This window comes from Accipiter gentilis, chromosome 15, assembly GCF_929443795.1.
Source record: "Accipiter gentilis chromosome 15, bAccGen1.1, whole genome shotgun sequence".
NCBI classification, from domain to species: domain Eukaryota; kingdom Metazoa; phylum Chordata; class Aves; order Accipitriformes; family Accipitridae; genus Astur; species Astur gentilis.
Genome location: NC_064894.1, coordinates 27,021,155 through 27,037,465, shown reverse-complemented (window position 1 = coordinate 27,037,465; position 16,311 = coordinate 27,021,155). Strand labels below are relative to the sequence as shown.

Here is a 16,311-nt window from a genome sequence, read left to right as displayed (position 1 = left end):
TTTTTTTAAGATGAAAAGCATTTACATTTTTGAGGTTTTTGAAAATATGCTGGTTTTTTATAATAACTTTTTTTTTTATGTTGAGTTCCTGAAACAACTGGAACACACCTAAAAAAATTCATTATAATCTCACACTTCGATGCCATGCTGGAATTATTCCAAACTTCATGCAACCTTCATACGGCAAATTCGTTAGCAAGCCTTTGGAGAATGTTGTTTCAGGGCAAGCGGCTAGTCTCTCTGTCCTCAGTTGGAGGATGGATGAATAGTGATGCGAGAAGGGAAACCTATTTCTGACGAAAACAGCTTGTCTAGCTCAGCCCCAAAGTGGCCAAACTTCTCTGATTTAGCTGAAGCTTTTGCCAGTCCCACAGTAAGCTCCCCGGCAGTGGTTTTGTGCGCTCTGCTGGTGCGCTGCCCAGTACCACAAAAAGAGCTACCAGCCCTCTGCGAAGAGACGCTCCTCTGCCCGTCGGGCTTTACGAGAGCGGTTCGGTTGAGGTTAGTTTGCTTAAGTCATGTAACTTCTACAAACTATTACTTCATAAGCATATAACTTCAAATGAAGTTTAGGCTTTACCAAGTTACAGCATTTGTTTTCCTGCCTCCCAGAATGAGTTTGTTGAGTGCTGATGGACTTGCAGGTTCGGCACATGTGGGCTTATGGCTTCCGAAGGTTATTTGGATTTCATGTCTAGGTAGAACTGATTAGTTGCCTAGCATGCTGTTAATAAAGGTATATACATTGCTAGAGGTATTAACTAGCACTAAGGGACCCATGACTGTACAAAGTATGACAAGGCAATTTGAGAGTCTGTAATATATCAAATAATTACCTAATAAAAATAGCTTTAAATAAGATGCTTACATAATAAAAATAACTTTTAATAGGCATATGTACTAGTTCTTAATAGGACCCATTTATAAAACCAAGATGATTTGCTTTACTAAACATGAATAATTAATTTGGAAATATATTTTTATTTTGTGACATTCTTAGCATCAATTAACATCAATTTGTTAGTTTCTTAACACCAGTTAGAATAATTTTAAAATTTCCCAAGTGGAAGTCATCTTTTTTTCAGCCTGAACTTTAATCTTGAGCCAAAAGAGGGGAAAATAAAAAAGTCTGAAAGACTTAATTGGTATCGCAAAATCCATTTTCATACTACAAGAATCAACTCTGGTCTAGTTACTATAGTTCTGAAGGTACACAATTACCATTATTTCTGTCAGGTACTGTAATACTTCATTCTGTCTTTCATTAATTCTTTACTAAAAAAATGCAATACAGGTAAATTTAGTCATCAATCTATTTTTATATGTGTTTCTTTTTTAAATAAATTCTGACTCAACAGCTAAGTGACTGGTAGAGTTACCAACTATTGCCAGAATGGTTGATTTGGTGAGATGGGGATACCATGCTGAAAGGTTTAATGAAATCTCATTAAATTATAAGGTTTTCATTTCTGAACTTGGGTTTAGGTAGCTTATTTTTTGGAATGCGTAAGTAGTCTGAAAGCTATTTCCCACCAAATTGTTGTGTGTTTTTAACAATAAGGCATCCTATTACAAAATATAAACCGTTTAATAAAAATGCAAACAGCACTCTGAAATATTCTGGAAGTTTTCCAATTATTTCTGTCTTCTCACTGATTTTGCCTGTTTATGCATTAATACATTTTGTAGCAGGTTCTTTGAACTCTGTTCTGACAATTCTTCAATTACAAATTCAAATGTTTTATACCCAAATGAGCACAAAATACATGTTTTAAAGAACATTATTTTTTAAAAAAGTACCTATGTATTCCGCTACTAGTTTCCCAACCTGACAGAAAAGCCTTTTTTTATATGCATTTGGAATACACAACCACCAATTAGCTCAACATCTACTCAGCCTCTGTAATTCTTTCATCTTCCACAGCGGGGTCTGTGGTTTGGATGCTTAAGGAAACTGTTCTCCCACCATTTCCCTTTCATATTTAATTCCTCTTTTTATAGGTTAAATTATGCAGGATTTGTTTAAAGCACAGGAATCTTCATTATTTACTGCTGCTTTAAAATTTAGGTATGCTTTTCATTAGGTACCTAGTGCTAAAAACATACAATCAAGGAGGAAACAAAGGGATGGAGGAGTTTTCTGAGCCAACAGTGGGTCTGGAGCTGGGCAGAAAACATCCTTACTAAGTGCTTTGCACTAATATTAGTGGAAAACAAAGTGTAGTTTTCAATGTGACATTCTTGGCACAAAAAAACTACTTGGTAAGTAAACTTGTCCAGTTATTCTGCTGATGCTTCTAGTTCAGAGAAGACTTTTCAGGCTTATAAAAACAACCTTTACAGATGTTTAAAGGGGAAGAAATAACTACAATCTTTCCTTTATAATACTTTTTTTTTTTTTTTTTTAAATCATGGCTTTTTTATTAATAGTTCCCGGTACTGATACTTTATTCATGTTTTTTCTCTTGTATAATGCATGTTTCCAGATCTTACGATTTCAACAGAATAAACCAGAGCACTGCTGTATAACTGAACGTATCCATTACCCTTTAAAGAGTTATAGCTTACTTTGTGGATTTCTAATTAATGTGTTCTTCTGCATCTCCTCTGTTGTTTTAATTCTGTTCCTCCCACAAGGGAAGCTTGTTTTCCTGGATTTTGTAATCAGTGACCATACAATGCTAACGGCACCAACTTCTAATTCTTTCTAGGAGATTTCTGTATTTTTATTCTGCTTAGGTTTTTCTCCAGAAATCTCAGTGAGACCCTACTCTTGATTGTTAACTACAGAGGAATTCAGTCTGGGAGGGGAAACTCATTGGACTTTGGGAATGACATATAGACTCAGAGGCCTAACATCTTTCAGTGTACTCACTGAGTTAGGTGTTTTGAATATGAGTTATGTCTGCATATAATTGACATGAAATTGTATCAATAACCACATCCTTTAAGTCAGAATTCAAATGGGAACTATAGAAGCTAAAGTCATGGCTAATCACCATTAAAAGTGAAATTACCTGAAATTGCTCAAAGTAGAAAGGGAAAGAAAAAAAATTTTTTTTAAATGGAATTGTATTTTTTAGGTCTTTCCAATATTTTTATAAAATGTACTGTGTAAATTGCTCAAAGTTGCAGCAAAGTTAATCATCATTGCTGATGTATGCTAATCTGTGTTGGTTTGGCTGCACTTTGACGTTATGGTAGCTCATATTATCCATTTTACATTTTACTATAAGCTAAGGCAATATGGGGAAAAACCAGCCGACATAACATACAAGACAACTTTGTCCCTCACACTTTACCAAATGGTACCTTTGGTTTGAAATCATGTACTTTTTGCAGGCCATAGAGACGCACCTCATTCGAAAATCAAGCGGTGGGCTGACATACATTGCTGAGTGGAAGGGTGGACTGCTCGAACACAAGATGGGACATCTCACTTGTTTTGCTGGAGGCATGTTTGCTCTAGGAGCAGACGGAGCGCCTAATGACAAGACAGGCCACCACATTGAGCTTGGTGCTGAAATTGCTAGGACTTGCCATGAATCCTATGATCGTACGAGTAAGTATCATCTTGCAGAGTTTAGTTTCGCAGTTTGACTTTGTGAAGGCAGCCGTCAGTATTTTCACGTAACGCTGAATGAAGGTTGTGTGATGGTGAGAGCTCCTCATCCTTTCTCAGCAAACGCTGCTTTGTTCTAAGAGTAACTTTAAGAATGGCTAGTCTGTTTTATAGGTAATTTCTGTGCACCAGGATCATATCTACTCACTCTAGTCATTAACATGATAGCTTTTTTTTCCTTTTGCCAACTTCTGTACAGCCGAATATGAATAAGAGAGGGACCCTGTTCATTTATGCATCAATATAGCTGTTAATCATGTTTTATGCACAAAAAATTATTTTAGTCTCAGTTCTGGTGGTACAATGCTGCAAACAGCAGAGTTGCACAAAGAAAGTAGATTTCTGTGCAAGAAATTTCTTTGGATTCTTTCATCTTCTTATAGAAATAACCCTGGCAGCATTTCAGGTCCCAGAGTGTATTTTCCAGTTTGATATAGAAAGGTAAATATCCTTGTCTTTTAAGCAAAATTTCACATGTTGCTAGTTATATGAAGTCTTCCAGAATGCAAATGTTAGCGTCACTGTTCAAACTGAACTGCTGTTTAAGGCGTTGATGAAAATCAGCTCTCTCCTACTCTGAATTATTTACAAAATATGAAGACAGGAGATGCTGCAGTATCTTTCAAAAATTATATACCTTTTGGGTAACCTGGCTTTGTGCCATATGAAAGGATAGTTGATTTGGTGGGTTACATAATTTGAAACCTCTTTTAATGCCCTTATTTTAGCATGTGTTTTTATATTGGCTAGGCATGAAACTGGGACCAGAAGCCTTCAGATTTGATGGTGGTGTTGAGGCCATCGCTACAAGACAAAATGAAAAATACTACATCCTACGACCAGAAGTCATAGAGACCTACATGTACATGTGGCGGCTCACTCATGACCCAAAGTACAGGCAGTGGGGATGGGAAGCTGTAGAGGTAATGTTCTATTGGACTTTTTTCTTATTAAATCCTAGTATCTTGTTAAGTGAGCTATTGAACGGTATCTGGATATTGTTTAGCAGTTGGAGAGTAAGTATTTATTTTAAATCAGTAACATCAACTCAAATTTCCAGAGATTCATTTACTAAATAGATGAACTAAGATCATTTTGACAAAACCAAATACTGCTGGTATTTTTTATATATATATATATATATATTAGAAAAATACCTTGTGATTTCTCCCTTCGTAAATGGTTCTTGAATCAGGGTCATATTTGGATGTGCTGCTCCAGGTATTGAGTATTGCTGCATATGCATGGAAAGTGTAAACGTGTGTCAAATTTGAGCCTTGGACATGGAAATAAGTTTTATGAAGTGTATTTTCAACAGTAATTGTACGAAGGTGATTTTAATTAAGGTGATGAAGGCCAAGATGAAGTACTAGATAGTACAGAACATTTAAAAAATGGGTCACTTTCAAAAAGCATAGGTCGTCTGGACTGAACTGCATTAATGATAACAATCTCTTCTCGACTTAAATTTCTGTGTCCCACTAGCCTTTGAGCTTCAACCAGTCATGCTGAATCTAGCTATTTGTGTTTGTCTAGCACAAGCCTTCCATGAGGGCAGCTAGTCTTTACTGCAAAAATTGGCTTGCTAACATCGTTTCCCTTATTTCAATGATTAATCACTCTTCCTGCTAGAGACAAGAGCCTTTGGATTTACCATGTTTCATTCTCCAGGTATGGGTCCTTATTACACTTTCAGAGTTCACTTATTTTCTCCTCATGTTGACGTTGCCCTTGCTAAATTAATCAGCCTTTCACGCTTACTTTGGAATTTCTAAGCAGACTGGTATCTTATAGGAGATACAGGAAGCTGAAGAATATTATTTTTGCAGCTCTGTATACTTAAGAAAAACGAAAAAAAAAAAAACACCAACAAAAAAAAACCCAAACCCAACAAAACTCTGTATATTTTGTTCACAGTGAGCTCTCTTTTGCAGAGTTGCTGCTTTCCAGGATTTCAAAAACATCCTCTTTGTCTGTTTGCCTAACACTTCTCACTTCCAGGGGTGAATGATGATAACTTTCTTGGATGGGCCTACACCACTAGTTGTAGAAGGTTGCTCTACACTAAGGGAAGAAGGTGTAGGCTTGTGTCGTGCAATTTCTCATTCCTGAGGGACCCTACTAGAGAGCTATTACTGGGTTATGGCTCCATATACCTGGCTGCGACATGATATCCGCTAGTTACCTGGCTCCCCCAACAGCAACCAAGATCTGTAATTGTATTCAGTATTCACCATGTGAGATACTGAACAGATAGCAAATGTTGTCGAGTGTTGTGAAAAAAAGAGCGTTTCAAGTCTGGTAATTAGATATTCTTGAAGAATGAAATTTATGGTAAAACCTGCTTTCCATAAAAGAATAGCTGCTAGCATTAACTATACTTCTACTCTCTAACTTCCCCTTGTTTGAATAGTCACAGCAATTCCATATCTGCAGTTGATGCTGTATTCAGCTAGGTAGATGGTAGTTATTTAGGACCTTTTATTTGCCTCCCTTGGGTGTTGGCTCTGTTGGCCCTGAAACAATATGCTTCTGAGTTAATGATTCCAAAGCAATTTATTTTTTTTTAAAACCCCTCTAATTTAGAGTGCTGTTCCCTTACTTTCTTCTTCGCTAACACCAGCCATAGGCACACATTTTACTACTGGAATCTTCCCAGGCAGATTATAATTAGAATATTTACAATGTCTGTTTATGGAAGTCATCCCACCAGGCTTCAGCAGTGCCAAGCATTCCTTCTCCAGGAGATGTTTTTCCTGACTCATTGTTGCTGCCCACACCGATAACATTGTTATAAACAATTTAAATGTTTTCCTTATTCTTTACCCTCTTGGTTCAGTTTGTTAGTGTTTATTTCAGGTTTGTATACTCATTTACCTTCTTAGGGCTCCCCGTGTGTTCCTTGTTTAACATTCTTGTGGTTACTCTCGTCTGGCTCTAATGTAGTGGATTACAGCCCATGTGTGGGAGACGCAGCTGGTCCCATTCTGTACAGGCCCATCTTCCACAGTCCTAATGTGCAGTTGCATGTTTCACAAAAACAAATCTTACAGCTTCACAGAAGTTACACAGTCAGCTGTAGGTTTCAAATCAGTTTTTTCTCTTCTTTCTTGATATTTATAGCCCATACAGCTCCACCTGATACTGTATCATTTTGTTCCAGCACATGTCATGATAGCTTACCACAACTGTTTCATAAGTTCTGCTCCCTCTTGCTCCTTATTCTTGCACCAGAGAGCATGTCACTCCACCCTTTTGTTCCTAGGGAAGTCCCTGACTACTGAATATGGTTGGTTTAATTACCAACACCTGTCGCCCAAAGAGGAAGCTGAGACTGAAACAAAAAAGGGGGAACAATCAGACCATATGTTGTTGCCCAAAAAAGTTGTTCTTCAGGTGTTTCATGTCCATTTTCAACTCGTGACACTGGCTATAAGAACTCATTAGGTTTGTTTCCCAGTGCCCTTGCAGTAGAAAAGGAGACTGCTCTACAAGTCATGACTTTCAAACTCTCGAACAAGTCTATTAATTCCTTCTAACTTTTATAGACTAAAAACATGCTCTAGCCTCTCCATTTTTTCTTTGGAAACTTGCTTTGCTGCTTTAATTTGAGTCCAAGATCATCCTGTATGTACTTCAGCAGTTGGAGAAAATGCAGTTATGACCAATAGCAATATCCACTGTTACTGAGTCAGAAAGGTTTTATCAGCTTAGCTCATGAAAGTCTCCCTTTCTGCATTATAAATGTGGCACACATTTTGAATTCACAGCACTGCCTTTGTTTCTTCCCTTTATGATACTTTGAGCTTGTCAGCCAGTTTTCATTCTGCTTGATGTTTTCGATTACTCTAGCATAACTGATCTTAGCCACCCTCATTTTCTGAGAACCACTATTTTAAAATGTGTTTGATTGTTTCTTCCCACCCACCACTACCCCACTGCCAATGTGAACATCACCATACTCTGAAACTGCAGGTATAAGCACAAAAGGCCATTGCTGCCAGTTAAAGGAGGGTGACAACCACGAGCCACCTTCTCATACTAATGGTGCACGTGAACGTCCTGTTCCTTTAGTTAAGTGGAAAGTAGCTTTGCAGGGAATGCTTCACATATGCATCAAGTAGATACTACCAGATGGCTAACATGGTGCACGTTAACCTCTTAGTTTGCATCATAGCAGGGTGTTCAGGTACCTGTACGGTATCTCCCTACAATGAACTCATAAAGAAGGCTCTAACTACATGTTAGAGCACATAAACCGCAACTGCAATTTGCTTTCATTTTACCTCACCCTGTTTAGAATGCAGATGTTTCCTTGAATAATAGCCTTATCCTTCAAGTTCAAGTTCTCCTTCTGCTGTGCCTTGCTAAACGTAATCTTTTGCTTGACATTGAAAATCCAGACACAGATTCAGCATTTTGAATTCATTGCAGGTTGAAGTAGACGAGAGGAAAGGAGTACCAGCCAGGGGAAATTACTTGTTTAAACTTAAGTATATTTGTCACTTAGTAAAAGTGTCCAGGAAAATTGAAGAACCTAAAGACACATAAGAAAAGACAAATAGGCCTGTTATATTTTAAAGGATCTCTCCTGGAGAAAAATTCCTTTTAAATATACAATAGGCAGCTTACTCTCCAGTGAAAACTATGGAGAGCCTGACATGCAAGCTAAATATATGCAGATAGCTACAGGGACTGAAGCAAAAACAAGGACATTTAGGATATCTACTCACAGCAAAACACAGATCTTGAACAGCCTTTAGAGCAGGCGGAGGTGATGGATACCTCAGTAATTATTAGTGACTTTTGGTCCCATCTCTCTCTCATCAGAAAATGCTTATTCTGCCTGTTTGCTTGTTTTAGGCATATCTTCTGCCTTTTCATAGCTTTGTCATATGCAGTTTGAAATGCAGCATCTTTCCCTAAATAAAATCTATACATCCTTTAATCACTTCAGTGATATTTGTAATAACTTCAGAAATGGAGGCACTAGTGGTCTTCCATCTCTCCATCAGGGGTTTGATAAAGCTCCAGGAATTTCTGCCTGAAAGTTATTGCTTCAATACCTGTCTCTGCAGCAAGCACCATGTTTCAGGGTAGTACGGTCCTGAGCGATTGTAGTAATCCACCATGCTTACTGTCATTTTCATTGTGAGAAGTTATTTAGGGGTAAAGAGCATTTTCTGGATTTGTTTTTGAATAATGAGTTGTTTTAAATATAATCATCTTCGATTCTCTTCACTCCTTGATACCAGAGAATTATTATAAAACAGAGTAAGAAAAATGAAGAGGCTAAGAATGCTTTTGACCTTGTTAAATAGGTCAATTATAAAGAAAAAAGATTAATATTTTTAAACAAAACAGTGATAAGAGAACCGATACTCAAAGAAGGTATTATATAAAGGTATATTTAAAGTTATGGCTCATATATAGGTGGCACCTTTCTAATGCAAACACCTGTCTAAAATAAAGAAAAGCAGCAAAGTTTAATAAATAGTATAACCATATATACCTCCTATGCTTCCAGCACCAGGTACATGCTTTTCACCCTTCTGTATACACCCTTCATCTGGTCTTTTTTCTCCTTCAAAATTAGCTGATCATATGGAACATTCTTGGGGGCAGAAAAGAAACTATATTTTTAGGTGGTCTCTGTGCTCCTTTTTATTGTAAAATAGGAATCAATCATCTGTTTTATACCTTTTAACTGAATACACAGTTTGGAAACTAGTTAGAGAAAAACACATTCTTATATCTAAAACATGTTAAGTCCAGCCACATACTAGCTTTCCATCTACTCCTTTGTAACAGACAAAGCTTTTTCAGAAAGGTATCAATAATAGTACCTACTGCAGAAAAAAAAAAAAAAAAAAACAGTAGCCCAGTATCACAGGCTTCCCACTGAAAAAATGAAATAATTGCAAACTAAAACCAAACAGCTTGCATAGAAAATGGAGAGTTGCCTTTCCTTTTCCAAAGTGACTTGCAGGAGGTAAGGAAAAGACTGGTCTTTATCATGGTGTTCAACTCTACCACAATAATTTTTAAGCACTGAAATATGACCAAGAAAGGTATACGTGACATGATCCCTGAAGGCTGATAGACAAGCCTATGAAAGAGAGCCTATTGTTATTCCTATTAAAAAGAGGAAAAAGTGAAAATCCATATTTTTTACATCCGTATATCTTTCCTTCTGAAAACTGGTTTGTGTTCACTTCTATTAATTTATCATTTTGCTTCTCTTCCTAAATGTAAAATTAGATGTGTGTCTTTTCTTAAAAAGAGTTTTCTATCTAGAGCTTTATCTAGTTTTCCTCTCTTTATCAGAAAATTTGTGACAATTTTTTTTGGTGAGTTTTATTGTCAAACAAAGAAAAACTGACAGATGATTCGTTTTGTTAATCCAGCTGGTTTTTCCCTTCCCTCTTCAGGCACTGGAAAAACACTGCAGAGTGGATGGTGGCTATTCCGGCATTAGAGATGTTTATAACAATCATGAAAGCCATGATGATGTGCAGCAAAGTTTCTTCCTTTCAGAGACACTCAAGTAAGTTAAAGTTGTCTTTCATTAATATGAAGTAGTTCCATGTATCATCCTTACAGATAAGTATTTCTCATTAGTACCCTTGACATTCATGAAACAAAATCTGACTGAAATACGAGAGCTTCTCTTAGGTGATGGGAAGCCGAATTGCCTTTTTCTTCCTTCTATATCAATAAACTAAGTTCTATGACTTCTGGAAGTTATTTTTACTTCTGATAAAGGTACTTGATAGTCTTTGTTGAGAAATTAAGTCTCCTAGCTTTGATAGGATCTAATTATATATGCCAACACTAGTGAAACAAATTGAGTAGACAAAGGACTTATCAGGCTTGTATTGCATACTTTTCATTTTAAAGCTACAGAAAAAGAAAACAGTCAACTTGCATGGTAAGTTCACAGGGCCTGTTAAGAGAGAAAAACAAAAGCTTTCATTATCTATCATTGTCTCCTAAGTTTTTAATGAAATAAAGGAAGTTTTGTCTTAGTCTCTTCACTACTGTTGTTGTGCAACTTGTTCTTGCAAAGACCAGAAAGAAGCAATCATGCCATTTCAACAGAAAGTGTAATACTGAACTAAATGAAATACCATAAATACATTTATATAGATGGTGGCATTTTTTTTGAGATAGGCAAATTTTAAAGGTATAGTAGAGGGAGCGCACTATCAGCATTAGACCAAGAAAAGCCTTCAGGGAAGGATGGCAATTGAGAAAAAAATAAAATCGCATTTGCTAAGCAGACTTTCATCCCTAACAATAATCACGCTACACTAGCTACCACCTTGTATCATGATAATAAACGTTGGATTTGTTTATTGGTTACTGTTGGCTTTAATAGACCCTGTCTTAGTAAATGGATGCTCAAGCTACTGGTCTAGTGCTAGTTGTCGTCTTTAACAATCCTAAGTCAGAGGTTGTCCTCAGAAGTAAGACAGGATTGGACTACAACATTTTCATTCCTACACCTTGACATATGTAGACATTCAGGAAGAAAAAAATTACTATGGCTGTATATTACATAATAAAATTAGCAAGGATGAAATGGAAGTGAAGCAAACTGGTATTTAACCTTGATAGCCTAAACTTCTGTACCCTCTATCAGGATAGAGGCATTCTTTTGCTGGTCTCCAGTTGCTATTGCCCTTAAGTCCAGTCTGAGTTGAGTAGCCCCAAAGTTTTGTGCTAATCATTGTGACGCTGGGACTTACTGGTGTTTTGTGTGCAGTTACCTCTTTCCATTGATACATTCATAGGGAAATCAGGTATTTATGTTTTCCTGAAAAATACTGCGGTGTCACATGTCCTGCTTTTTTTCTTGCCAGGTACTTGTATTTGCTGTTTTCTGAAGATGATCTTCTTCCATTCGAACATTGGGTCTTCAACACCGAGGCCCATCCTCTGCCTGTTCTACACAAAGATGATGGGAATAAAGAAGAAAACCAGAAATAGATGAAGATTAAGTTATACTTTGTTTCATTCCTTATGTTTCTTTCCAGGACTTGGGCATATGATTTGGTTTTAAATTCCTGAGTTAAGTTTTTAAATCAAGTGTTTTGCAGTCTGTTTTCTTTAACAGTAAATATTTATGAATGGACCCAAACTAATTATGATAAAACCTCAGTCCTCTAATCCAGCTGAACCACCTCTTAGAAGAGAAATAGGACATCTCTCCAGATTTTGTTAGGCTGCAGTGTCATCTTGGCCAAAAGAGGGTCTGCATGTTACTTGTTTCCTGTTATGCTTTTAATTTGACTGCAAAATTCTTTTTCTCCTCTGTGAGGAGATGTCTGCTTTAAGCTGTAATATTTTGCCATGTTGCAAAAAGCCATATTGAATTAAGTATAAAGAGCTTTTTTCTTTCTTTTTTTTTTTGTTCTATGTTAATTTTTGTGTGTCATCCAAGACAGATCTTGTGACTGTGACAGCCTCTTCTTTATGCGGGTCTATCATTACTTGGTAAAGTAGCTGATGTATTTCATTGTCAATGAAGTCTACATAGGAATGTTTTCATCTCATGCAGACACAACTCTGAAACTGCAGTATATGTTGAAGTTAGTCTAAACTTAGTTTTTATGAACTTAGCACATTAGTTAGCAGACCTTAGTTTTTCAGGTTTTGATTAGAATATTGTAATAGAATAAATTGTTTGCTCCCTTTTCTAAGTGGTGTTAAGCTCATGTCTTTAGTCAGGCTAATACAGAGTAAAATAAGATAGTCATTTCATATTAAGAAAGGGAGTCTTACCTTCTTTATGTATTTAGTCCAGTAACTTTCATTTGGTTGGATAGTAACAAGACATAAATACTTTATGATATTTTCCTGGAAGCTGAGAATTCAGAGAATTACCAGAGACAACTTGGTTTTCTGGGACTTCCCCAGACATTCACATAGGTTCAGATTGACAATCTACGTTAATAAAGTTAGATGTCCAGATGCCTTGAAGAACACTTGTCTCCTTAAAAGATAATCAGAGAGGAAATTATCCAGTGTACAACTCAAACTTTCTGAAAGCACTAAGTCCGTTTTCTTGAAGTGACAGAAACACAGTGTAGTTAAAATTACTCCCTAGAGTAGAGGCCTGGCTTACTAAGAAAGGTAACAGCTTTGCCAAAAATACTTTACTTTGTAGCATCACCAAAGGGAAAAAAAAAATTAGGCACAATTATTTGCTGTTTCTACTTAAGTGTAGTAGTTCAGAGTGGTTTACATGATTATTAAGTCTACCTATGTTTTTATTTAATGGCAAGATGACTTTCATGTGTTTTGAGTAGGGTGTAACACCTGGCTTCCTATTCTGAGAAAGCACGTTATTCACTAATCTGACTGCAGCAAAACAAATATGGTTCTGAACAGTAATCTTCTCTAAAGGTATTTATTATGCTAGCTCACATGTCCAGCATAGCTAATCATAGCTGAGGAAGCACATTTGTTTTAGGCATTACAGACTACCTTTTTTTTTCTGTACTGACAGAGGTCTGCAGTGTAGTTTTTCTTTGGTAGAAGCCAAGAGCAAAGATAACGGATTACATTTTTATATATAGCGGCTGGAGACCGACCCATAAACTTGACCCTCTGGCATCTGTAAAGACAGCCCTGCCTCTCTGCTTCCCCTGCAGACAGAGAAGATGGCATGTGCCACATGAGCCAGCCAAGACACTTACATGGGGGGCAAGGGAAGAGCATCTTCAGTGACGCTGATCCTTCCATCACAGGACTGGCAGAGCTGTGCGTTCGTACATGGAAGTTAATAGGGGTACCCTGCTGAGCCTGGGCAACCCAGAGCTGGGAGAATGGATGCAAACATACGTGCATCTGCCTCACACGAAGCCTGCTCACGTGGAACTGGTGCATTGAGTCAAGACTTTTTACGTTACTGCCTTTTTTAAATTATTATTTGCTTTTTTAAAGTATGGATTCCCTCATGTCACAGTAACAGTTTTCTGAAACTGAACAAGCAAGAATGAAGTCTTGCTCTCCTGTTGAAAAGCAGAACTCCTGCTGATTTTGATACTCCAGAATTTGTATTGTTGGAAGACTATAATATTTCATTGTATTTCTTCAGAAACAGTATTTATAAGGGAGCTTTTTTCCACACATACAACCCCACCCCAAGTAGCACAGAGAAATTATAGGTGTGGAATAAAAACAAAAGTTCTCTTCCCTCTTAAACCAAAAAGTAATAGTAATTACTTTTATCTGTTATCATTGTTAGATCATCTGCTGCTGCCTACCACATGGTTGCGCATGTGCTGCTATAGGCCTCATATCAGTTAAATAACTACAGTAGCTCAGACAAAAACAGTCTTTGAGAAATGTGTTTTGTAAGCCTCTTTTTACATTTTTTTCTTAACCACACTCTGCTTCCCCCAGCTGTGTCTAGTGATCTTGCCTTTACTTAACAAGCTGAAGAGAAACAGTGGAGAGCCAGATAGCTCTTCTCTGTGTCTCAAAAAGCAGGCTACAAACATACAATTCTTGTATGTGTTGGGTCCTATATACTTAAATAATAAGCATCATGACTGTTTCCTTGTAATACAGACACTTAGGATGATTTTTTTTAATTATTTTTTTTTTTTAGTTTGGGAGTTAACGATGATTTGAAAGAGCACAAATTTGATGTGACTGGTATTGGTATTCAGGTTGTATGTACAAACTGCACTATACTGTACTTTTTGTAAACTAATGTAAGTAGACGAGACGATTGTACAAGGTGTAGATCTGCCAACTGTAAGAAAAAAGCCTTTTCATAAACTGAGAATATATTGATTTTTTCTTCCTTTTTTTTTTTTTAATTAACCCCAAAACACCAAAGTTAGAGCAATCATTTTGAAACAGTCAGTACTTACCACTGCTTGTTAGATTGCCAAGATAACATGCATTTTACTTCCCATTCACTGAACTAGCTGTGTGGAAGTGGCTAGTGATGGTCACTTTGTGTTCCCGGTCACTCATAAGAGCAAAACAAATTGCTGGGGGGGGGGGGGGGGGGACGACACACGGGGGGAGGAATGGACTGGTATCTTTGCATAAACACACTGTCTATACTTTTCGCATTGCTTTGTAGCATAATAATGCATTTAAATCTGCCTATGTTAAGTCCTAAGAGGTAGATCACTTTAAATGGCACCCACATTGTTTCATGGGAAAAAAGAAAATGTTTTGATTGTTTGTGAGATTAAGTATTGCATATGTGTTGGTTGTACACAGATTTTTTGCAATGCCCAATGGCTCACTGTTTCTATGGTGACTTCATCATACATATTATCCACTTCTATCATGCATTTAAATTGGTTTTGATTTGTACATAGTCCATTTAGTCTTTTCATCTTTATATAAACTGAAATTATGGAATACATAATAGATCAAGATGCTTAATTTTTAAGAACTTATATTTGTAAAAATTTCTCTATTGTGAATAAAGTCTTTTAATATATCTGTTCAACTCGTTACAATTTTTCCCAAGTGTGTTGCAGAAGTAACTACAGGAATCTGCTGCATAGTCTGGTTTGGTTGCTATACTCATGAATTTTTGTCAGCAGATTGGTTTGGTGCAGATTAATACTGTGTGTACTTGTTAAGATATTATTGTTAATTAATGTTAGTCAGTGTATAGAATTGCTACCACAGAAATAAATTCGTAGAAATTTTTGTCAATAAAGTTCATCCTACCAAATGTATTTTGGTAGAAAGTGAGCTTACTAATGAAAAGCGGGAAGCTGGGAAGTCAGAGGCGGCAGGCAGGAAGCACAGTGAAGGTCAGTCACTCCAATTCGTGTTCTGCACAATACAAGCAGGCTTCAGCTAAATGCCATTTAGGAGCAAACACCAGAGCAGAGATGACAAGGCTGTCACAGTGCCCAGCATTACATGACCATGTAATGAAACACTATCATTAGTCCATGCTCCAGAGGAGAGAGGAACAGTTGTCATAGGAACCGTAACTACATTTTTGTGTCAGAAGGACATGTCAGTAAGATCTCCAATCTAAATACCAAAATAATAGCTACACCTCATAGATAACCTTGTTTTCTCTGTTTAGCAGAAAGCCTCATCCAAAGACAAGAGCGAAATAAACTGCCACGATTTTACAGAACAGTCTCAGTAGCATCAATTTCTGTTAAAGGAACTTTCTCATTAGACCTGCTTAAGTCATGTCGGAGGGTAGCTCTTAGGTCTGGGGGTCTCCTTTTTCCAGCATAGTTGCAGGTGTGCAGCTACACAGTGCAATCCTTGGGGTAGTCAGCAGGCAGTCCCCTCCTGCAGCCGGCTCCAGGACCACACAAAGGGCTACTCAACAAGTTAAACATGAACTAATGCAAACCTTAGCACAGCACAGTATTCACAAGAGATGTAAATACAAGCCTGGCTTAGAATTTCAACCGATTTGGTCTCCTAATTGGATGCTTGGTGTGGTTTGTTTTCTGCAGAGGAAAAAGGAACTAGGACTGAGTTGACAATTAGTCAAGACGAACGGGATTTGCCCCACCATCTGCATTGCCCTATGGCCTTGCTCTATCACAAGAGGAACTTGGCACTCGTAGGACAGCATCTGCTATGGAAACAGCCCTTCATCTGATCCACCTTAATCTTGGGATTAGTCTGTCCTGGTTGATCTCAAATGCAGGAGGAAAGATCATGCATAAAAA

The 16,311-nt window shown here is 37.2% G+C and overlaps 1 protein-coding gene across 1 annotated transcript in view; it reads left to right on the top strand.

Moving 5' to 3' along the window:
• The window catches only part of MAN1A1 (mannosidase alpha class 1A member 1), a 149,811-nt gene extending 135,177 nt beyond the window's left edge, over positions 1–14,634 (top strand). Inside the window, exons 9-12 of the mRNA XM_049817809.1 lie at positions 3,343–3,562; positions 4,373–4,545; positions 10,054–10,169; positions 11,488–14,634. Of these exons, the coding sequence (XP_049673766.1) occupies positions 3,343–3,562; positions 4,373–4,545; positions 10,054–10,169; positions 11,488–11,614 (636 nt within the window). The 3' untranslated portion in view covers positions 11,615–14,634. The remainder of the gene's footprint in view (positions 1–3,342; positions 3,563–4,372; positions 4,546–10,053; positions 10,170–11,487) is intronic.
• The last annotated feature ends 1,677 nt before the right edge of the window (positions 14,635–16,311 follow it).